Source organism: Balaenoptera physalus, assembly GCF_965194825.1.
Source record: "Balaenoptera physalus genome assembly, chromosome: 1".
In the NCBI taxonomy this organism is placed as follows: domain Eukaryota; kingdom Metazoa; phylum Chordata; class Mammalia; order Artiodactyla; family Balaenopteridae; genus Balaenoptera; species Balaenoptera physalus.
This window is the reverse complement of record NC_138882.1, coordinates 159,427,855-159,451,114: the sequence shown is the minus strand read 5'-3', so window position 1 is coordinate 159,451,114 and position 23,260 is coordinate 159,427,855. Positions and strand designations below refer to the sequence as shown.

At 49.5% G+C, this 23,260-nt stretch overlaps 2 protein-coding genes and 1 long non-coding RNA gene across 4 annotated transcripts in view; 1 reads left to right on the top strand and 2 right to left on the bottom strand.

Moving 5' to 3' along the window:
* Positions 1-4,913, bottom strand: part of LOC309658044 — a 15,749-nt gene extending 10,836 nt beyond the window's left edge. For both annotated transcript variants that reach the window (XR_014262006.1, XR_014262007.1), the window contains exons 1-2: positions 4,801-4,913; positions 4,175-4,761 (exon numbers count right to left, since the gene is read on the bottom strand). This is a non-coding gene — a long non-coding RNA (uncharacterized lncRNA). The remainder of the gene's footprint in view (positions 1-4,174; positions 4,762-4,800) is intronic.
* RPS8 (ribosomal protein S8) lies at positions 4,783-7,506 on the top strand. Its single transcript, XM_082455988.1, has 6 exons — positions 4,783-4,933; positions 5,330-5,436; positions 5,905-6,004; positions 6,390-6,565; positions 6,798-6,927; positions 7,344-7,506. Exons 1-6 carry the CDS (start codon positions 4,930-4,932, stop codon positions 7,451-7,453), a joined length of 627 nt encoding a protein of 208 aa, XP_082312114.1. The 5' UTR covers positions 4,783-4,929; the 3' UTR covers positions 7,454-7,506.
* BEST4 (bestrophin 4) lies at positions 7,345-23,260 on the bottom strand. Its single transcript, XM_082455489.1, has 9 exons — positions 14,101-23,260; positions 13,914-14,008; positions 13,088-13,321; positions 12,749-12,903; positions 12,266-12,343; positions 11,790-11,975; positions 11,608-11,688; positions 11,342-11,496; positions 7,345-11,168 (listed from the first exon to the last, which is right to left on the bottom strand). Exons 1-9 carry the CDS (start codon positions 14,250-14,252, stop codon positions 10,895-10,897), a joined length of 1,410 nt encoding a protein of 469 aa, XP_082311615.1. The 5' UTR covers positions 14,253-23,260; the 3' UTR covers positions 7,345-10,894.

Below are 23,260 nucleotides of genomic sequence, written 5' to 3'. Positions count from 1 at the left end.
GATGTTCCTTCAGACTGGAACCATCAGCTCTTCAAAATATTCCTTTTTTCTTTCAGGTCTCAGTTTACCCCAGGTATCTTGTCACCCCAGAGAAGCAATCTAAGAGCATCTTAACTCAAGTTTGCCCCATGACAGCGCATTATTTCCTTCATAGCATTTATTACAGTCTAAATATCTTGTCTTCTCCAGTAGAGTTTATGCTTCAAGTAAGTTTTTTTTTGGCCGCGCTGCGCAGGCAGTTCCCCAACTGGAGGTTGAACCCAGACCACGCAGTGAAAGCCCAGAATCCTAACCACTAGGCCACCAGGGAACTCCCCAAGTAAGTCTTTCATTGTAAAGATCCTCCAGGGCCTCATACCAATTATTGTTCTTAATTTCTAGTGGCAGTAGTCTGCAGAGATACATGCCTTTAACCAGCAGCATTCTGTAACCCAGGTGTCAGGCACAAGAGGTTGGACCAATCCCAGGTTTAAGGACTTACAGGGTGAGGAGCTGGTGAAAGGTTAAGGTTGAGGAAGGTAAAGATGCTCATGTGTAGGCACCCAAAAAATGACAAGGGTATTATTAGAGGAAGAGACAGTGAGTCAGGACATAAAATCTTCCAGGCACAAACTGGAGAGAACTAGAATTTATAGGTAAGTTCAATAAAGAGGAGCAGTGACTGTTGTAGTCTTAGATTCAAAGTTTGGTTTTTAGGGAGGATAGAGTAAGAATGGTCTGAAATTGGCAATGAAGACCATGGAGCACACCTGTCTCCTATCTAGAGAACAGCACAGTCATCCTCCACTTGAGAAGGCTGACAAGAAAAGAGAGAAAATCCCGAAAGAAGTAGATTTATGTTAAAAGGAAACATTCAGAGAAGAGGCTGAAGATATACAGGATTTTTCTGATGAATGACACAGGACACAGAAGATTTTTAGAAAATGAAGAATGGTGGGAGATCGGTTTAAAAAAGATAATATAATACCTATGTCAGGATAAGAGCATGGGTGATAGGTATAATCTGGGTGATGATTTTTTTAAGGTGACTAATAAAAATAGGGACAAAGGCATAATACAATTAATGTTAATGGTCTCAAAGCACATGGAGTGATGGCCTGGCTAGGAGGACAGCAGAAGAGAGGATCTCTCCAGGATCACACAGAATCATAGAGCCCCTGTTTGACTTCTGCTAAAGCAAGAGTAGAGACTTGGAGGGCATGGTGTGGGACACAGAGAACTGTCTTGCTCTGATTTCAAGAACTCCAGAGTCCATCTTGAATACTGCCCCAACAGAGATTCAGATGCATTTATTAGTTTACCTTTCAAGTACATTAAAAAAAAAGGCTCGAGTTCAGGGTTTTTGGGCATGAGCCTTCCATCTTGCGTGGCCCTGCAAGAAACCTTTCTCTGCTCCAAACTCCAACGTTTTGGAATTGTTTGGCCTCACTGTGCATTGGGCGCAGGAATTTGTGTTTGGTTACATCTCTGCTAAAAGAGGACAAAGTACGGACCACAGTGTCTCATGATCTGCAGATGCAGACGACGGTGGTGGCTACAACCCAGAAAAATACTCAGCTCATTTACAGCGCCTCCATGTGAGCAATATGCCACCTACTTCTGCAAGATGTCGAGGTTGTTGAACACCCCAGGTAGCTATAGATTCCACTGCCTCGAATGGGGGACCCCAGGACCGGCTGTTTCCTGCACTACATCCACCCTTACCAGCCCAATGAGTACCTGAAGGCCCTGGTAGCTGTGGGGGAGATTTGCCAAGACTATGACAGTTTTTTGGTGGAATGCTGTGGAAAATTGGAATTCAAAAATCCCACTGTTTCTACCACATTGAGGTCATCCACAACGCGGAAGAAAGTGGCTCCTAATGTAATTTCCCACAGTGCCTCTAAATTACATACAGACTTTGGGTGAATTGGATCTGGGTAAGGCTTTGCCTTTATATGGAAGTTTGATGTTTTCTCTACTTTTCTGGCATGGTATTGACATGGTGTTTTGAAAAGTAATTTACTTTTTAGTAATTTCAAATGTACAGACAACTTTACATACATAAAATAAGTCTAATAACTTGATTAAATATATTCCTAAATATTAATGTTGACATTATTTAAAATGGAATTTTTTTGTTTTTCTGTTTTTTTTTTAATTTAATTTATTTTTGGCTGTGTTGGGTCTTCGTTGCTGCGCGCGGGCTTTCTCTAGTTGCAGTGAGCAGGGGCTACTCTTCCCTGCAGTGCACGGGCTTCTCATTGCAGTGGCTTCTCTTGTTGCGGAGCACGGGCTCTAGGCGCGTGGGCTTCAGTAGTTGTGGCTCGCGGGCTCTAGAGCGCAGGCTCAGTAGTTGTGGCGCACGGGCTTGGTTGCTCCGTGGCATGTGGGATCTTCCCGGACCAGGGCTCGAACCCGTGTCCCCTGCATTGGCAGGCGGATTCTTAACCACTGTGCCACCAGGTAAGTCCTAAAGTGGAATTGTTTTCATAAATTCTTTTTCAGATTATTTATTGCTAGTGTATACATATAACACAGATTTTTGTGAATTGATATTTTGTCCTATAACTGCTAAATTAGTTGACTAGCTCAAATAATTTTTTGTTGTTATAGGAAGTTTTATAAGATGAAGTTTTATAAGATGATGTGATCTGTGTTCTGTGAATAAACACAGTTTTAATTTTTCCATTCACACATGGATGTCTTTTATTTCTTTCCTCAAGACTCTGGGTAGAACTTCCAGTACACTGTTGAATGACTGTGGTGAAGGCCTGCTTCCTGGCCTTCTTCCTGATTTCAGGAGTAAATCTTTCAGTCTTTAACACTGAGCACGATGTTTGCTGTGGCTTTGTATACTACTCTTTTCCATATTGAATAAATTTCCTTTTATTCCTACTTTGAGTGTTCGTATTATGAAATAGCACTGGGTTTTGATTATAGCTTTTTCTGCAGTAACAACAACAAAATGCTCATGTGATACAGACTAGCTGATGGGGTGGACCACTGGGTTAGGTGGATAGAGGAGTGAGACCATGGTGGGTGGGGGTGGGAATGATCAGTCCCATTCTCTTCCAAGCTTCAGACTCATCTTTCCAACTACTTTAAATACAAAGAATAGCACCTATATGTCCCACAGGCAATTCAAACTCATCCTAAGATTGAACTTTCCAGAAACCTGCCTCTCCTGTGTTCTCTATTAATGGTGGTGTCACCCCACCATTAATGTGTTTTCCCAGGGAAGAAACCTCATGTCACTCTTCTCTCATCCCCTTAATCCAGTCTATCACAAAATCCCATCACCCAACAAATGCCCCTTGAATCCACCTTCTCCTTTTTGTTTTTTTGGGTTTTTTTGGTTCGGTTTGTTTTTTTGGTCGCACCAAGTGGCATGCAGGATCTTAGTTCCCCGACTAGGGATCAAACCCTGCCCCCTTAAATGGAAGCACAGAGTCTTAACCACTGGACCGCCAGGGAAGTCCCCACTTTCTCCTTTTTATGTCCAATGCAATTGCCTTTTCTTTTTCTTGTGCCAAGGGGCTGGGGATGGAGAGACGAATGACATATGTGCACTATATTCTTAAGACCTCAGTCTACTGGGAAAACCCATTGAATACAATGTAAGTAGAACAATAATTTACTCAAATATTTGAGTACCATTCAAATATTTATTGAGTACTTATTAAATGCCAGGCATTATTCTAGGTGTTGGAAATACAGTAGTGAACAACACAGTTCCTACTCTCATGCTTATTATATTTTAGTGGGAAGACAGATAATGAGCATGTAAAAACAATGTTAGTATTGAGTGGGTAGAGAAAAAGGAGTGTTGCTATTTAGAGAGCAGGCGCAGGGACTTCCCTGGTGGTGCAGTGGTTAAGAATCTGCTTGCCAATGCAGGGGACAAGGGTTTGAGCCCTGGTCCGGGAAGATCCCACATGCCGTGGAGCAACTAAGCCCGTGCGCCACAACTACTGAGCCTGCACTCTAGAGCCAGCCCGTGCTCCGCAACAAGAGAAGCCACCGCAATGAGAAGCCAGGACACCACAATAAAGAGTAGCCCCCACTCACCGCAACTAGAGAAAGCCCGCGTGCACCAAGGGAGACCCAACACAGCCAAAAATAAATAAACTTTTTAAAAAATTGAGTGGTGACACAGACCCTACAGCCCACAAAGGCTACAGTATTGACTTACCCTTTACAAGAAAAGTTTGCTTTAGGCGCTCTCCCTAGGTTCCGTTCATTCTGGTAGCTTTGGTTACCATTTATATGCCAACGATTCCCAAAGTAACACCTTCTGTCCAGATCCCTTCTCTATGGATGGACCAGACATGACCATCCATCTGCCTGTCATTCCCACGTGCGGGAGTCACCAGAGCTCAAAATGAACACGTCCAGACCAGCTCCTACCTCAGCCTACCCTTTCTCACTAAGTGGCACCAATATTCATACAACTGGTCACGTGAGGAATTCGGAATCCTTGACACACCTCCCGCCCCCTAAACCAAACCCTTCAAAACAAAAGCCAAGTCCCCCTCTCGTTTCCACCTCTACTGCCTTCCGCTCTTCTCCAACGCACTCACAGCTCTCATCCAGGACTACAGCAGTAGCTTCTAAAACGGGTCTTTTCAAAACGTAAATAAAACCAGGCAAGCCCCGCCCGAATTGTGCCCTGGGTCTCTCAACCTCCCCCCGAGGCGCGCACAGGTCCGGGCTCTGTTGCACCCCAGCCTGGCCCTCGGCCGAGCTGCAGCGCCCTCTCGACCCTCTCAGGCCCAAGGCCTCGGCGCCCCGCCCTCTCGACCCTCTCAGGCCCAAGGCCTCGGCGCCCCGCCCTCCGACCCAAGGCCGCTCTCTGCGGCGCCCGGAAGATACGTCAAGAGGCGGGGCTACGTTTTACAAACCGAACCGTGACGCTTTGCGTTTTCTCTTTCTAGCCAGCGCCGAGCGATGGGTGAGTGTTTCTCTGTGTTGGGGCCGTGGCTGGGGAACGAGCTCAATCCGGCGCCATCCTGCCTCGCAGCCCAGCCGGGAGCGCGGGCGCCCGGGCCTCGGGCAGCGAGCCTCCGCGAGGAGGGTGATGCTCGGGCTTGGGCCGCCCGGGCCGCTCCGGGGGCCGCAGGGATCGGGGCCGCGAGCGGCACCATCATGGCTGCCGGGATCGGGACGGGAAGGGGTCGGGCCGCACGTGCATGATGACACCTTGGAAATGCTGTAACCTCCCGACTGCGCTATGGGGGAGCCAACCTTGGAGAGCTGAGCGTGCGGCCACTGGCGCGGGGCGTTGGGCTGGCGGGGCCCGGCCCCGGGCTCCCTGGCTGAGGCTCCCTCCCCCCGCTTCCACACGTAGGCATCTCTCGGGACAACTGGCACAAGCGCCGCAAGACCGGGGGCAAGAGAAAGCCCTACCACAAGAAGAGGAAGTATGAGCTGGGACGCCCCGCTGCCAACACTAAGGTGCGTGCGGGGCCTCACCGCCCGGGAGGTCGCCCACCTGCTCTCCGCGGTCCGCCTGAATCTTTGTGGGGCTCTGCGATTTGCTGTAGGGACTAGGCGGTCTCCTCGCCTTTGCGTGTTCGGTAAATACTGAGAGATTGCATGGTGACAGCTACTGTGTCCTAGTGGTACCTGCAGGGCGCCTGGAGCGAGTGGACTCCTCAGTGATAGTCAGAAACCTGGAATTTTTGTTGCACGGAGAATTAACTTTCAGTGTTTGGAATCAGGCTTTTCCTCTTGGAGGTAACTAGAGTGATGAAGAAGTATCCTTAGGCGTGGTTGTGGCCATCTTGGTCACCTGTGTGCCACTTGCCAATGCTAGGACTTGTCATAGTTACACTGACTTGTTACCTCCGTCCAGCCCGGGTTCCCTTCCCTCTCTCTAGCTTCTCCTTGATAACCTACTTCCTGTCTCCTTGTGTTTTCTAGATTGGCCCCCGCCGCATACACACAGTCCGTGTGCGGGGAGGCAACAAGAAGTACCGGGCCTTGAGGCTGGACGTGGGGAACTTCTCCTGGGGCTCGGAGTGTGAGTGAGGCCCTGCAGGCATGGGTGGGAACTCAGCACCTAAACCTTTTCTAAGCTTCAGTAAGTGCTTTTAGCAGGAAGTCCATGGCCTGAACCAAGATACTGAAGTTTCTCCTGTTGAAAGACCTTGAGGTTCTGGAGCTTTCTCTCCATCCTGTCCTGTCTCTTAACTCCTGTAGCTTCAGGGATTGGGGCTGAATCTAGAGACCATGTATGTGTGGGTGTCAGCCATATCTGGAAAGATGGGTGTGTGGAAGATGAGCTTATGCCCTATGGCTCTGTAAAGGCTTAGAGTTCCCATCTCCTTAGGCCCTACTAGGGCGTGGGTGGGGGACAGTTAACCTCAGGTTCACATGGCTTGATTCTGAATTTCTCCTGTGAGCAGGTTGTACACGCAAGACAAGGATCATTGATGTTGTCTACAATGCATCCAACAATGAACTGGTCCGTACCAAGACCCTGGTGAAGAACTGCATCGTGCTCATTGACAGCACACCGTACCGACAGTGGTACGAGTCCCACTATGCACTGCCCCTGGGCCGCAAGAAGGGGGCCAAGCTGGTGCGTGTTTGGGGAGCCAACTTCCTGTGGGGGGAGGGGAGGCCGCCCTGATTCCAGCCTTCTTGTGATGAAAACTCTGTCCAGTTCTGCTGCTGAAGGGAGAGATGAAAGCCTTTAGTGCTGAGGAAGGTGGCAGGGGCATGGGATATGCAGTGTTCAAGGCTGTGACATTCCTTCCCTGAGAAAGGGTTTGGGGAGGCCCCACTAACCCATGTGTATTTCCTTTATTCAGACTCCTGAGGAGGAAGAGATTTTAAACAAAAAACGATCAAAGAAAATTCAGAAGAAATATGATGAAAGGAAAAAGAATGCCAAAATTAGCAGTCTTCTAGAGGAGCAGTTCCAGCAGGGCAAACTTCTTGGTGAGATGGCTTTTGCATTTGGTGGAGGGGGCTTCCCAAGATATGGTGTGCCCTCTGTGGGCTAGAGAGTTTGGTAACAGCACACAAGCACAAATCAGAATATTTGGTCATCCCATTAGTTTGAAGCTGAAATGGAAAATAGTGGGCAGGAGCCCATAGGCCTGAGCTTGGTTTCTGCCTCTGAGTTTCAGGAGTATTCTGAGAAGTCTGTGTCCAGGCTTAGGGGGTTGTCTCAGTGATGAAAACTTTGTCCAGTTCTGCTACTGACTTTAAGTGACGATAAAGTATATCTGAGGAGACAGTGGGCTTCATGCCTGCCTCCAGTATACCTGGACCAACATGGACTCTTAAGGGGATACGTAGGTGTGGATAGGGCCACAGTGTCATTTTGCTAAGGACCACATACTCTCTTGCAGCTTGCATCGCCTCAAGACCAGGCCAGTGTGGCCGAGCAGATGGCTATGTGCTAGAGGGAAAGGAGCTGGAGTTCTATCTGAGGAAAATCAAGGCCCGGAAAGGCAAATAAATCCTCTTCTTTCCTATCTTAGCTCATGTTATAAAGGTGTTTATTGTTCTATGCCCTGTGTTTGCGTTCTGAGAATGTTTGATTGTTTGCCACACTGTAGAGTGCCCCAACTCCTTTTGCCTGCCTCCCTTTGCCCAGGTCTATTATGTGCCTTTCTATAGCAGGAGGAATGTTTCTCACCCCTAAGGCTGGGTTACAGTGGCAACAGGGATGTGGCATGCAGGCTGAGGAGAGACTGTATGAGGGAGGCATCTCAGCACGGGGCCCCCAACAGTATTGGGCTGTTGACTGGACCATGATTGGAACCTGAAACCATGCTGCTTCTGTAAGGTTCTCTTAGAGACCCTGTGTGCAGACCTTGGTTTTAGGGGTTTATTTCAGGTTCATGGATGGTCTAGAAACCTTGAAATTGTGTTCCAGATTTCTGCGTTGTTGAACAGGTTATACACATTTACATAGTCTGTATCTTGTCAGCTTTTGGATGTCTTTCTGAAGTTAATTTTCTCTTGAACCCTAATCCTTTCTCCTCTCGTTACTCAAAAGTATGTAAAATTACCAGTGATGGCTGCTGAATCTCTAAGGGTCAGCTCTTGTCTTCAGTTTAGCTACATTGTTGTCTGTTATCAACTTTTAAAAGTGGTTTAAGCTCCATCTTTCTAACTAGCCCAGACCTACTTGACACCTGCATTTGGATATCATAATCGGACTCTAAAAGGTCACCGTGTTCAAAACTGATCATGTTCTTCAGCTTTCCCATTTCAAACAGCTTCTCAATTATTTGATTGCAGCAAATAGTGGTCTTCATATGACAACATAAATGTTAGGTGATCCTTGGGTCATAACTCCCACATCTAATGTCACCACATCTTGTTGCTTCAACCTTTAACACCACCTCTACTGTTCTGGTCACCTCTCTGCATCCTACTTGCTCTTCTGTTGTCCCCAACACAATCCCAGCTGTCAGTGATCATTTTAAAAGATAAGATATTTTTTTTACAGGACATCCCATCTCAAAATTCCTACCAGATGGTATGGAACTCAGTGGGACGCGGTCCCTTCTATAGTGACTGCCATCCTGGCCTTACTGAACATATGTTCACTTACTATTCCCTGTGTTGGGAATACTTTCCATCATATACCCACATTGCTTATTCCTTCCAGGTCTTTGTTCTGTTAGTCTAGTGAGTTCTTCCCTGATCACAGGATTTTAAATTGCACTCCCCTCCATGCCATATCCTTTGCCCCTGTTTTTTCTCTTTATCCCTTAATTTGGCATAAATTTTGCTCATTTTATTTGCTTGTCTTTTTTTTGCCCTCTATTAGAATATATCTCCAGGAGAACAGGAATATGTTTCCTGCGGCATCTCCAGTACCTGGAAAGGTACATGGCAATATACCAGGCACTCAAATATGTGCTTAAGTTAATGAGTTCTAAAGAAAAAAGATTTTATCCAATTTAAAGTTGTTGGAAAGCACATGTCTTAAGAGCTAAAGAAGTACAAAATCTAATTGGTCCATCACCTTGGCTAAATTGCAGACTTCTGTGAATAGACATTTGGGAAAGGTGAACCCCCTTTTCTAGTACAAAAACTTAAGGACAAGAAGTCAGTCCAGTCCTCTAAAACCTTACCATTGACTCTGGGGAGACCTGGCCTTGGCCTTCCCACCCAGTGATCTTCCCTTACCATCTGAACATTAGCTGATGTTAGCTGAGCTGTGTGTTGGGCATGGCACAGCAACACTTTGCCTTCATCTTCTAATGTGAGCTCTACAAGGCGTTGATGTTTATTCCTCTCCTCCTTCACCCTCTAGTCAGTCCATAGGATAAGGGGTTCTTTTTCTTTTTCTTTTTTTTTTTTTTAAATTTGCACTGTATCTTCATGACTTTTTTTTTTTTTTTTTTTTTTTTTTAATGGCTGTGTTGGGTCTTCGTTTCTGTGCGAGGGCTTTCTCCAGCTGCGGCAAGCGGAGGCCACTCTTCATCGCGGTGCGCGGTCCTCTCACTGTCACGGGCCTCTCTTGTTGCGGAGCGCAGGCTCAGTAATTGTGGCTCACGGGCCCAGCTGCCCCGCGGCACGTGGGATCCTCCCAGACCAGGGCTCGAACCCGTGTCCCCTGCATTGGCAGGCAGATTCTCAACCACTGCGCCAGCAGGGAAGCCCAAGGGGTTCTTTTTCTAAAGAGCCTTGAATTCATCAACTATCCATCTCCACTGCCCTCATAGATGACCATTCTCACCCTGGAGCAAGGCTACCTCCTCTGTAGACCCAGCAAAACACCTCAGGTGCCTTCTGAGTGAATGGTGACCACAAGGTGCTTTGTCTTCACAGTATAGATTTGTCGACCAAGGCTGAGAAAAATTCAGTATCCCGTCACCCAGCAGGAAAGTAGAAGCCAGCACTATAATCCTGTCAGTCGACAGGAGGCTGCGCGTCCTCGCAACCTCTACCTACACTCTTCATGCCTCCCTTTGAATTCTGGCATTTGTCCTTCCTTTGGCCTTAATGTTCAGTTTTGGCATTCGCCAATTTCTTTAGTGGTGGCTGAGCTTAGGAGGCAGGAATCTTAGAGAAACTCAGTTTAGCAGCAACTCTAATATAGTGCTCTGTGGGGCTGTTTTCCACAATGCCCCCTCTTATTACCATCAGCTGAGTACTGCGGTCCTACTGCAGAGATGGACCTGCAGCTTTCACCCCTTAAACTGTCCTTTCTCCCTGTTTGGTTGGTAGGAGCAGAGAAGGGCTTGGTTCAAATGCTGGAAGTCTAGGCTGGGTGGTGTATGACTACCCTCACGTCTCAGTTGAATCAGCTTCAGGGCAGACTCTCAAACCCTCATCTTTAGTCCATTGGCAGAGCATGCCAATTCAGTTTTAAGCAATTTTAATTGCACAATAATAAATGAATATATTTTCATTGTAAACAAAAAATTGAATATGACAGATGAAGCAAAAGTGCCCCAGCACACACTTTGACCCCTCATCAGAGTGAGGTTATCAGAATAAGGTATATCCTAAACATCTTTTTATGTGACTGAAATTGTGATCCCTGGGGCAGCAGCAGCAGCATTCCCTGGGAACTTATTAGAAATGCAAATTCTTGACCCCATCCTAGATTTAATGAATCAAACGCTGGGAGTCATACCCAAAACTTTTTAACCAGCCCTTCAGTGATACTGATGCTCCCTCAAGAACCGGCCTAGCCCCACATTGTGGAGGAAATTAATCGTGCGCCTGGGCTCTAGTCCTCTATACCTTGCCTCTTGTGTCCTAGCTTCACCTCCCCCAAGCCAAAGTGGACGCATTCCTAACTCTGGTTCAGGCTCTTCTGCCCTCTCAAGGGTCGTCCCTAAGTGCTCCGGCTTAGGGTGCATGGAAGTGCTGCTCTAATAGCTCCGGAGGACCTAGGGGAGGCAGCCGGATGGCCCGGCCCTGCTGCCTCTGCTCAGGGCTCCTGGGCCTCGTCCCCTGACCCCAACGCCTCCTCCTCGATGCGGTCCGCGGCTTCGAGGTCGCCGCCCTCCTCGGCCCGGAAGCGCAGCAGGTGAGGGGTCCGGGGGGCTCCTCGGACGCGGCCGAAGTTCCGGAGGCTGATGGCTGGCGAGGGCGCTCCTACGCCCAGGAAGCGGCTGAGCAGCGGGGTCTGTGCGGCAGTCACCGGCCGGGCTGGCCCAGGGGACGTCTCCACCTGCAGGCTCTGCTCAGGGTCGTCGCTAATGCTGCAGGCGGGTGAGAGGGCGGTGTGAACGAGCCTCTGGCAGCCGGGGGACCGGCTCCCCAGAGTGGGGCCCGGGGCAGGAGGGACCGAGTCCTGGGCATCCTGGAGGGTGGGTGGGGAACTGGGGCCCATGTGCTGACTCAGGTCCTGCCTGGGCCTTCGTGGGCCACTCACCGCAGGTTGAAGGTGGAACCCAGGAAGGAAGGCCGCAGCGACTCGGCCACAGTGGCCACAGTGTAGGGCGGCTGCGCCGAGTCCTCATCCCAATATGGGTCCTTCTCCGCAGGAGGCAGGTTCTGGTACATGTCATCCACGGAGAGCAGGGACACCTGGGGCGGGCAGCGGGTCACAAGGATCCCCCTCTCCTGCATACCTGGGCTGAGAGCTGGCAGGGAGGGAGAGCCCGACTGCCAGTGAGCTGCCACCAGACCCCTAATCACCTGCAAGTTGCGGTCTATAAGTTTGTTGGTTTCAAAGTCGTCATCATCCTCACCAAAGGGATTGATGATCTGTTCTGCCACCTGCAGGTGATGAGAGTGTTTTCTGGGCTCAGAGCCCTATTTTCTAACCCCAGAGTTGGGGTGGGCCCTGGGCCCGTGTCTTGACCACGCGAAGTGCCCACCTTGAGCCAGCCAGCATAGAAGAAGAACTGCAGCAGAGTGGTGAGAGGCACGTACATGTCCAGGTCCCCCAGGGCTGGCCCTGGCTCCAGAGGCTCCCGAGGTTTCTCAGCCCCTGCCTCTGACTCCACGAACTGGCGGCCAACCAGGGAGAGGGCAAAGAAGGAGTATACTGCTATGGTCACCACCTGGAGAAAGGGAAGCCAGGCTAAGTAGGGCAGGGAGAAATGCCGCCCCTGCCCCGAGGGCCAGTGGCAGATCTAATAATAGTTAAAACATGTAGCAAGGTGTGGCAGCACCAGATAGGAGGGGATCATCTTAGTGGGGGGGTCCAGGGAGGCTTTGAAGATGAGCCTGTGGCTGTTGAGTGTCTCACTGGACCAAACTGCCCCAGAGCAGGTACCATCTCTAATTCTCAGTGTCACACAGCACAGGACATACAGTAGGCACTGGGACTGGGGAGGCGAGAGGCAGTTACTTGGGTGTAGACGAGGGGGATGCTGATCCAGTCATAGTGGAACAGCATGCTGCACTTGGCCCGGTACTTGTTCAGCTCCTGGTGGAACAGCAAGAAGAGGAAGTCAGTGGAGGCGAGGAAGGAAGAATGGGGAGGGGACAGGGGAGCCCAGCACACGTTAGGCCTGGGCCAGGTCTAGAGGCTCATTCTGCTTTCAGAGGTGTTGTCAGGCTGGAGTGACTGTGATGGAAAGCAGTTTAGCAAAGTAACTGCAAGGACAGAGCCTGGAGCCAGGTCTGAGGATGATTCCCAGCTCCACTAACTAGCTGTGTGACTTGAGCAAGTTTCTTTTCACTCTGTGCCTCAGTTTCCTCATTTCTTCACACTTGCAACAGTGTGCTGTACATAATTGGCACCATGTAAGTGTTAAGCACTAAAATTATTATTCCAGTTTGCAAAACGAGGGGGAGGAGGGCAGATGGCCCTGGTCCTAGGCTGACTCACTTCCAGGAGCAGGCAGAGAGCAATGTCATCACGGATTCGCCCATCCCTCCGGGCCTGGGCCGCCAGGTTGGTGAACCAGACGCAGGGGACCCAGTACTTATTGAAGTCAGATTTCAGGCTCTCAAACTTTTTCCTCTCTTCCTGGGACATGAAACCTGCAGGGATGTAGTGAGAGGGATGAAGACTCATCCTTGTCCCCAGGGACTCACTGCCTTGGGGCCCTGGAGCTCCCCCTAGTGGTCAAACCTCCCCTCCCAGGAGGCCCGCGGGGCAGGTCCGGTCCCGCCCGCTCCAGGACTCCCCCAGCGCGGCACCTGCGTCTGGCTGTGGGCCGCGCACCTGCGTCCACCACGTGCTCCATGGTGGGGAAGCGCTTGAGCACGCGGGTGCTGACCGAGCGCAGCACCAGTACCGACGCCAGGTTGGCGTAGCGGATGAGGGTGCGGCGCAGCAGGCGGCCGCGCTGGTCCACGCCGTGCACGCTGGCCGAGATGACGCACATCAGCTGGTCCGGCAGCGGGATGCTTGTGTACTGGGCCCACCAGCGGTTCACAACCAAGGTCACGTAGAAACCTGGTCACCGTCATGGGTAGGGGGGACGGGAAAGCAAGATGGAGGGCTCGGGAGTCAGCGTGTCCTGCCCCCACCCAGAGCACGTGGTCCAGGCCAGGTGGAAGCAAGGCAGGGGGAAGGACACATTGGCTCCAGCGCCCTGCCTCTCTGTCAGGGGGACAGCCTCTTCCTCTTGGTCCCTCCCTGATGTACCAAACCAGGCAGGGAGGAAGAAGAGTGCAGACCTCCTCAAGCAGAAGAGAAGTGACGGTTCAAGTCCAGGCAATGGTTAACTCTGAGCCCTGCTTCACATGGGGGTCGGGAGGGAGGTGTCACCTCTCTCCAGTTCTCCTCCAGTACCCAGAGGGTTGTGAAGCCAGCAGGTGGCTTGGGCCTTGTTTGGAGTGAGGGTCCAGCACGTGATAGGCAGGGCCTAGTCCTCTGGAAATCCTGGACCCCGCACGCAGCTCCCATGCCTGCTGAGCCTGCTCTGGTTGCCCTCCAGGCGGTTCCGCTGGGGTAATTCTGACCCTCAGAGCTAGCAACCCAACCCAAAGGTCAGGAAAGATGGTTAGGAGGCTACAAGGGAGAACCCCTGGTCCTTTGAACTTACCCAGTACAAAGGACAAGGGGATGAGCTCCGCAGAGCGATTGCAGTATCGGGCCACCTGAGCATACACAAGCCTCTGCTCCTGGGTCAGCAACAGGCTGGGGAATGTCAGGTGAGGCCAGGGTTAGAGGGAGGTAGGTAGCCTAGTCACCCGCAGGCCAGCCCTGACACCCTGCCCTCACCCTCGCACCGGTAGGTGATGCTGAGCAGAGCATACAGGGCGATGAATAGGAGGAACTCCTTGTAGAGGAGCTTGTAGATGCTTCCCCTCCAACGGAGAAGCAAGCCAGAGAAGCCTCCGAAGCGGGCCTCCGCCACTTTGAGGGTGTATGAAACCGTCATGGTGCTGGGGGCCTGGGGCAGAAGGTCACAAGAGCTGCTCCCAGAGCTGTCCTTCTGCCCCAGCAAACCTTCTCCTTAGCTTGCCTTCTTATCACCCACCTTAGATCCCCAGGCAACCTTCCTTCAACTCTGGTCATCCCCCACCCCAGCCTTCACCCTGTGTCAGTAGACAAGGGGGAGGAAGCTGCAGAGCAGACAGAGCACACCCCCACCCCCTAGAACTCAGTGGTGTGTGGGTCAAACCAGGATGAGGTGGGGCAAGAGCGAGCTGAGGTCTACACCCTCTCATGCATGAAGCTTCCCCAAGCTCCTCTTCCACTTGCAGGGCTAGGAGTAACCAGGTCCTGAACTGCTGAGGACAGGAGATCCAACTCTAGCCCAGACCCACACACCTTGGAGTCTTGCTCTCGAAGCTGATAGCTGGTCTCTCAAGGCCCAGGGTACTCTCACCCGCACCCCACATCTACTTACCTGCTCTGGACGGCAGCCTGTGCTGAGGAAGGGGAACTGGGCTAACCTTCACCCCACAGCACTTAAGTACCTCCTGGGCCCATAAAATTTGGCTGGACTGAGGTTATCGTTGATGGATTGAGGCTGTCACCCAGCTTTCCCTGGTGCTGGGAACTGGATGTGTCTCCCTATGCCTGCAGGGCTGGGCTGGCCTTTGAGTGTCATAAATGCCATCATCATTGACCCCACAGTTCACACCATGTCCTTGAAGCCAGGGTGACAGGAATTACTGTCCCAGCTCCAGGTGAGAAGACAGATGCATGATTAAGTGTTATAACAGCTGCTGATCGCAGAGCACTGACTAAGTGACAGGCACTGTGCCAAACACCACTACATCAAACGTCTGACCTGTCCTGGGAAGCTCCTTCCCCCACACTGTGAGCTGGTTCTCAATGCAAGTGTTTTCTGAAGAGAGGAAGCATGGAGAGGTGGTTAGGAGCACAAGCTGGAGAGTCAGACAAACTTGGGTTTGAATTCTAGCTCTCTGTAACCTTGTCCAAGATACCTAATTTCTCTGAACCTCAGTTTCCTCCTCTGCAAAACAGGATCAATAACTCCTTCCTCACAGGGCAGTTGGTAATATTCAGAGAAACAATGCCTGGAGCCTGGAGCATGCAGGCATTTATCCTGGGCGGCTGTTACCATGAAAAGCCAAGTCTTTTCCCTTTGGTTGCCACCTACTGGTCCACCCACTGTTTGCATCCCAGAACCAGGCAATCCTGCAGAGACAGAGTCAGAGACCTTTCCCCTGATGCCTGTCCTGCCTGTCCCCGAGCCAAACAGTGCCAGGCCTGGCTTTTAATCTGGGTATAAGGCCTCTGAGATGCCCCCCACTTCCACCTGCCATCACCAGCCTCTGGCCTCACTCCTTTTCACTGCTCCTTTGAGGTCCTTTCTTGCATCAGTTAATCATACTGGCCTATAACCCATCTACACAGAGATCTCCCCTCCAGCCCATGAGACCCTTGAGGACAGGATTGCATCTGATTCATCTCAGTAAAGCTGGGGAGGACTTGAACCCAGGCAGGCTTTTCTTTTCTTTTCTCTTTCTTTCCTTTCTTTTTATTTTATTTTTAAAATTTTTATTGGAGTATAGTTGATTTACAATATTGTGTTATTTTTTGCTGTACAGCAAAGTGAATCAGTTATACATATATCCACTCTTTTTTAGATTCTTTTCCCATATAGGCCATTACAGAGAATTGAGGAGTTCCCTGTGTTATACAGTAGGTTCTTATTAGTTATCTATTTTATATATAGTAGTGTGTCTATGTCAATCCCAATCTCCCAATTTTAACCCCCCCCATCCCCTTGGTTTTCTACATCTATGACTCTACTTCTGTTTTGTAACTAAGTTCATTCGTACCCTTTTTTAGATTCCACATATAAGCGATATCATATGATATTTGTCTTTCTGTGTCTGACTTCACTCAGTATGACAATCTCTAGGTCTATCCATGTGGCTGCAAATGGCATTATTTCGTTCTTTTTTATGGCTGAGTAATATTCCATTTTATGTATGTAATACATCTTTATCCAGTCCTCTGTCGATGGACATTGCTTCCATGTCTTGGCTATTGTAAATAGGGCTGCAATGAACATTGGGGTGCATGTATCTTTTAACCTGAGGGGTCCCCCTCCCCACTTTTTATAAGAAACTCCCTGGATGAGCAAGGTCTGGAAGTCAACTCATGGCCTGACAAGTTATGTTCTCCTTCCAGGGCCCAGGTGAGATGTCCATATGTGGAAAGAACAGGACTCCATGTGTGTGTCCTGGAGGTCTGGAAGACCCAGGACCTGACCTGGGAAGGGCAAGATACCAGCTCTGGGGCCTCAGCTATCTTGGCCGTGCAGCCCCTTCCCAAGCTCTGATCTGTGGCTTTTCTAGAGCATTCTGGGCTGCTTACCACTTAAAGAGTCTCTGGTACCTGGGAAGCCAGGCCCTGGGACTGGGGGAGCTCAGGCCCTGAAGTCCTGGTAGCTTCTCTCTGACAGTGCTCCCTGAGGGTAGCCCAGCTGGCTGCATTTCAGTCCTCAGCCCCCATCCCCATCTGAGGCCCCCTCACATCTGCCTGTTACCAACTCTCTGGATCCCTGGGCTGTGAATTTCCCACAGAGCTGTGGGTAAAGGTACAGAACCTGAAGGCTTGCCCCAGGAGGGAGCAGTCCCCAGGCCCCACCCAGCCCCTCCTTCCTCAGTCACTTTATCTCCCTTCCCAGCTGCTGTCAGGTCCCTTTGGTTTATGGTCCAGGAGAGGGAACCACTCCACCTGTAAATCATTTTCCCCACCCTTCTTTATCCTCCTCTGGCTCTTGCCTCTCCTTCTCTTCCAGTCCTAACCACCAATGCCCACTCCCCTCGTCACAGCCGAGAGCTGTATATATGACTTGGCAGTTTACAGCATGGAGTCTGGAGCCAGACCGCCCAGATTTTTAAATCCGGACTTCACTGTGCACTACCTTTGTGACCTTGACCTTGAGCAAACTGTTTAACCTCTCTGTCCTTAATTTCCCCTTGGGGAAACCGAATGATAGTATCTATCTCACAGAGTTGTTGTGACTATTAAATGAATTAATATTTATAAAGCGCTTGGTAAGCATGAAATGCTACTGTAGCTATTAGCATCTCTCTTCTTTTTGGTCCAGCTCTTTTACTTCCACCTCTGCCACCACCAAGGACACCTGAGATCTCCTTATTGCTGAATCCAGTAGGCCCCTCCTGAGTCCTAACCTTACTTGGTATCTTTCATTCTTGAAAGACTCCCTTGACCTCTATGACCTGATACTGTCAAGAGATTCTGACTATGAGCTGCCAAGGGGCAAGGAGTGTGGGATACGTGCTCAACTAGCAGTGGGCCTGAGAGCATCCTCTGGGGGATGGAGACCCAGAGAGCTCAGAAAAACCTCAGCTTGGGCAGGGGTTGTGAGAGTCTTGGGGGTAGGAGAAAGGGCACTAGTAAGAGGGACAGGGAGACATGGAGTAGTATAGGAGGACAGATGCAAGGTCAGAGAACTATGGCTCTGAGAAAACTCAGGCAGGGGAGTTTCCTGGCAGTCCTGGCAGTCCAGGACTCCGTGCTTCCACTGCAGGGGGCACGGGTTCGATCCCTGGTTGGGGAACTAAGATCCCACATACCACGCAGCCAAAAAAAAAAGAAAAAGTCAGGCAATGATGAATAGTGGAGTCAGACATCTTGGGTTCAGATCTTGGCTCTGCCCCTTGGTAGCTGCATATGACCTTGGGCAAGAGGCTTAGCCCCATGAGCCTCGGTTTCCTCATCTGTGAAATGGGGATAATAATCACATCCACATCATAAGGTTACTGTGAGCAGTCCAGAAGATAAATGCTTAGCTCCACGCCTGGTATGTGGCAGGTGCATAAGATCCCTTAATGGCAGCATATGTTACACTGAGGGAGGAGGCAGAACAGGCTGCCAGCCCCTCCAGTTACAGCATCAGGAGGATGTCCTCCTGATGCCCTGGCTCCCGATGGAGGGCTCAGGAGCCTTGTTAACCTCCCAAGGGGAGGAGCCAGTGATGGTAACAGAATATGCCACCCCAAAATATGCCACTCTGGCATACTGATTATTTTGAGCTGTAGGCACTTGAAAAACAGCAAATGCAGGGAGAGGCTTTCTCTGAACTCCTCTTATCTGCCTAAAGACACAGAGCCTCCAAAAGGAACTCAATGGTCATAAATCCCCTTCCTGGGAGTTTCATCTCATATCACAGGAGAGGAAATTAGAATTCTATATCATATCCAGTCCACTTTTGTCATAAACTATCATACCTCCCATTCATTCTTCTAAGGGCCCATTCATCTCTCCTAGAAATTATTTACTCTCCCCTAAGAAGCCTACATTCCCCTCCCCCTTTCTCTACTCAGATGTTACTTATTTTTAAAAATTTATTTATTTTATTTTTGGCTGCGTTGGGTGTTCATTGCTGCACGCAGACTTTCTCTAGTTGCGGCGAGTGGGGGCTACTCTTCGTTGCAGTGCACGGGCTTCTCATTGCGGCAGCTTCTCTTGTTGCAGAGCACAGGCTCTAGGCGTGTGGGCTTCAGTAGCTGTGGCACGTAGGCTCAGTAGTTGTGGCTCGCGGGCTTAGTTGCTTCGCAGCATGTGGCGTCTTCCCCAGCCAGGGCTTGAACCCGTGTCCCCTGCATTGGCAGGCAGATTCTTAACCACTGTGCCAGCAGGAAAGCCTACTCAGATGGTATTTAAGCCTAAATTCTAAGCCACATGGGAGAGTTATCCATTTTTCCCTGGATATCTCCCATGTATACATAAGCTCTACGTGTTAATAAACTTGCTTTTTGTTTTTTGTATTGTTCTTGTTAATCTCTTTGTTGAAGAGTCCTGTATGGGTTAATTTGTTGAGGGAATCCAACTTTAGGTAGTGTGGTTGGGGAGACCTCTCTGAGGAGGTGACATGTGAGTTAAGCCAGAAAAGATGAGAATGAATGAGTAATAAGTAAAGACTAGGGGGAAAGTATTCCAGGCAGAGGGAATAAATGTGCAATGGTCCAGAGGTAAGAACAGTTCTATTATGTGTGAGGAAGAAAGAGAAGGCCTGGCTGGAGCAAAGTAGACAAGAGGAGATTGTTTAGAGAGTTAGGCAGGGCCTGATTATGGGGAATTTTATAGACGGTTGCAAGGATTCTAGATTTCATTCTCAGAGCAATGGGAAACCACTGAAGAGTTACTGTAAGAAATGTACCAACTAATGTGAGATGATAATAATAGGGGAAATTCTGTGTGTGCGGGGGCGGGGGCAGGGGGAAGTATATGACAACTCTCTGTACTATCTGCTCAATTTTTCTGAAAAATCTAAAACTGTTCTAAAAAATAAAGCCTACTAATAAAAAATACAAAACTGAAAAAAAAAAAAGAGTCCTGTATGAAAACCTAAGATGGATGGAGCTTTGACTTCTCCTAACCCCCAGTACCTTAGATTGTGACTATATTTGGAGATAGGGCCTTTAAAAAGGTCAAGTTAAAATGAGGTCCTTAGGTAGACCCTAATCTGATCTGACTGATGTCTTTAAGAGATGAAACGATTAGGACACACAGAAAAAGATCATGTGGGACTTCCCTGGTGGTCCAGACAAGACTCTGCGCTTCCACGGCAGCGGGTGTGGGTTCCATCCTGGTCTGGGAACTAAGATGCCACATGCCCCGAGGCACAGGGCGGGGGTGGGGGGTGGGGGTGGGGGTGGGGCTCCAAAAAAGATCATGTGAGGTCAGAGGGAGGCTGCCGCCATCTACAAACCAAGAAAGAGGCCTCAGAGGAAGTCAACCTTGTCAATACCTTGATCTTGACCTTCCAGCCTCCGGAAGTGTGAGAAAATAAACTTCTGTTGTTTAAGCCACCTAGTCTGTAGTATTTTGTTATGACAACCCTAGAAAACTCATACAAAGACATTTTGCTTTATTTTCCAAATATAAAATTGCAATATCGGGACTTCCCTGGTGGCGCAGGGAAGAATCCGCCTGCCAATGGAGGGGACACGGGTTCGAGCCCTGGTCCGGGAAGATTCCACATGCTGCGGAGCAACTAAGCCCGTGCGCCACAACTACTGAGCCTGTGCTCTAGAGCCTGCGAGCCACAACTACTGACGCTGCGTGCCACAGCTACTGAAGCCCACGCACTTAGAGCCCGTGCTCCGCGAGAAGCCACCGCAATGAGAAGCACGTGCACCGCAACGAAGAGTAGCCCGTGCTCGCTGCAACTAGAGAAAGCACAGCAACAAAGACCCAACACAGCCAAAAAATAAATAAATAAATAAATAAAATTTTAAAATTGCAATATCAAATATGCCTTATCAAACTATACATGCCTCAGCCCCATTTCCCCTGTGGATTTGCTTTTTCTGGCCTCACCTCTACCATCTACCCCCCTAGAAAACTGCTGACCTGTAGAATAAAGACCAAACTCCAGAGTATGGCACTTAAGGCCTTCCTGCCCACCCCCATTCCCCTCTCCCCCTCACTCATCTGAACTACTAATATTTCTCCACCTCTCTGGCTGGTTTGGTTCTCCATTCAGGGGACATGGAGAGCAAGGCGAGAGAAGCAGGCTCTTGTGGGCCTGCTGAGGGACTGGGTGGGATATCCATATGGCAAGAGGTTGAAATGGAGATGAGACTAAAGGCAGGGAGACCAGCAAGGTGCTGTAGCAATAATCCCAACCTGAGAGACTGTGACCCAGATTAGGGTGCTTGGGGAAGATGGAGCAAAGTGCATAGATTTCAGAGATATTTGGAAGATAAAACTGACAGGAATTGGGTACTCAATAAATATTTGTTGGATTTCCTGGCTACTCTTTCTAATGTAAGCTCTTTGGTTGCTCCTCTGTTTATTTCCTTCACAGCACTTTTCACAGCCTGCAGCTACCTTGTTTATATACTTGCCTATTATCTGTTTCCATCAAGCAGAATGTAAACTAAATGAAGGCTGCAACCTTGACCAATCTTATACATACAGTGCTTGGCACTTAGTAGGTGCTCTCAGATCTTTGAGGACTGAACAGGTTAATAATTGATTGGATGGTGCAGAGTGAGCACAGAGAGGTGAAAGGACAAGCCCAGAAAGAAGCCTGTGATCCTGGGATTCAGAGGGGTTAAGATCCCACCTCTCTACCACCTCACACCGGTCAGAATGGCCATCATTTAAAAGTCTACAAATAACAAATGCTGGAGAGGCTGTGGAGAAAAGGGAACCCTCCTACACTGTTGGTGGGAATGTAAATTGGTGTAGCCTCTATGGAAAATGGTATGGAGTTTCCTCGAAAAACTAAAATAGAGTTGCTATATGATCCTGCAATCCCACTCCTGGGCACATATCCAGAGAAAACTGTAATTCGAAAAGACACATGCGGGACTTCCCTGGTGGGGCAGTGGTTAAGAATCCGCCTGCCAATGCAAGCGACACGGGTTCGAGCCCTGGTCCGGGAAGATCCCACATGCCGCGGAGCAACTAAGCCTGTGCGCAACAACTACTGAGCCCACGCACTGCAACTACTAAGGCCGCGCACCTAGAGCCCGTGCTCTGCAACAAGAGAAGCCACCGCGATGAGAAGCCCACGCACCGCAACGAAGAGTAGCCCTTGCTTGCCGCAACTAGAGAAAGCCCATGCGCAGCAACGAAGACCCAATGCAGCCAAAAATTAATTTAATTAATTAATTAATTAATTTTTTTAAAAAAAGAAAAGACACATGCACCCCAATGTTCACTGCAGCACTATTTACAATAGCCAAGACATGGAAACAACCTAAATGTCCATTGACAGATGAATGGAAAGAGAAGACATGGTACGTATATAGAGTGCAATACTACTCAGCCATAAAAAAGAATGAAATAATGCCATTTGCAGCAACATGGATGAAACTAGAGATTATCAATCCAAGTGAAGTAAGTCAAAAAGATTAAGACAAATACCATATGCGATCACTTATATGTGGAATCTAAAATGTGACACAAATAAACTTATCTACGAAACAGAAACAGACTCACAGACATAGAAAACAGACTTGTGGTTGCCAAGGGGGAGAGGGCATGGGGGAGGGATGGATTGGGAGTTCGGGATTAGCAGATGCAAACTATTTTATATAGAATGGATAAACAATAAGGTCTTACTGTAGAGCACAGGGAACTATATTCAATATCCTGTGATAAACCATAATGGAAAAAATAAGAAAAAGAATTAATATAGATGTATAACTGAATCACTTTGCTGTACAGTAGAAATTAACACAACATGGTAAATCAACTATACTTCAAATAAAGTAAATTTTAAAAAAAGTCCCCACCTATCTGTCTCTGGCCCTGGGAACAGTGGGCATGGACCAGAGATTTAGGGGTTCAGTTGGCCCGGGGACCACCTGCCCAATTGTCTATTGCTAGATTTGAGAAAATACAATTCCCATTCCTCACTTTCTGGCCTCTGGCTGTTGAGCCAGGCCAGTGGATGTTTTCAGGGAAAGGGAATAGGCACCCCTCCAGAACCTGAGATCTGCCCTTCAAAGGTGTGGATGTGGGTAGCGGAAGATGTGGCCTGGTTCATGTCAAAAGCCTTGAATGCCAGGCTGTTTGACCCCAAAACTCAGCATAGGAGCCCAGGTCTCCACGCTCCTCCCCACGCCAGGCAAGCCCAGCTGGGCGCGTGCAATTCCTTTCAGGCCCTAAGGGGGGCAGCACTGGCCTGAGCCTGGGGGCTTTGGCCAAGGGTGTGGCCAGTGCCAGTGCGCGCAAATTCCCGCGCACTTAAGGGGGAGTGTTGGTGACAAGCTCAGGCAAGAGCGAGCGCCGCCCCTGCCTCTGTCCTCCAGGCTGGAACGCTAGTCCATCTAGTTGCCGGGGAGATTCCCCAGATGTCCAGGCCCCCTCGGACCTCAGCATAAGCCCCTAAGGATGGGGGAAAAGAGGACCCCCATTAGAGAGACTCTCAGTCACCAGGGCGAGGTAGGGGACCAGGGACACAGCTGGCTCCTACAT

What these genes read in the sequence shown, in the direction of transcription:
- RPS8 (XM_082455988.1), top strand. An exon ending in GCCCCGCTGCCAACACTAAG is followed by an intron (nt 5,437 to 5,904) that starts GTGCGTGCGGGG and finishes TGTGTTTTCTAG; the next exon opens with ATTGGCCCCCGCCGCATACA. An exon ending in CTTCTCCTGGGGCTCGGAGT is followed by an intron (nt 6,005 to 6,389) that starts GTGAGTGAGGCC and finishes TCCTGTGAGCAG; the next exon opens with GTTGTACACGCAAGACAAGG.
- BEST4 (XM_082455489.1), bottom strand. Translation starts at nt 14,252, where the DNA reads ATGACGGTTTCATACACCCTCAAAGTGGCGGAGGCCCGCTTCGGAGGC. An exon ending in CTGCTCAGCATCACCTACCG is followed by an intron (nt 14,009 to 14,100) that starts GTGCGAGGGTGA and finishes GACATTCCCCAG; the next exon opens with CCTGTTGCTGACCCAGGAGC. An exon ending in TCCCCCTCGTCTACACCCAA is followed by an intron (nt 11,976 to 12,265) that starts GTAACTGCCTCT and finishes CCCTTTCTCCAG; the next exon opens with GTGGTGACCATAGCAGTATA.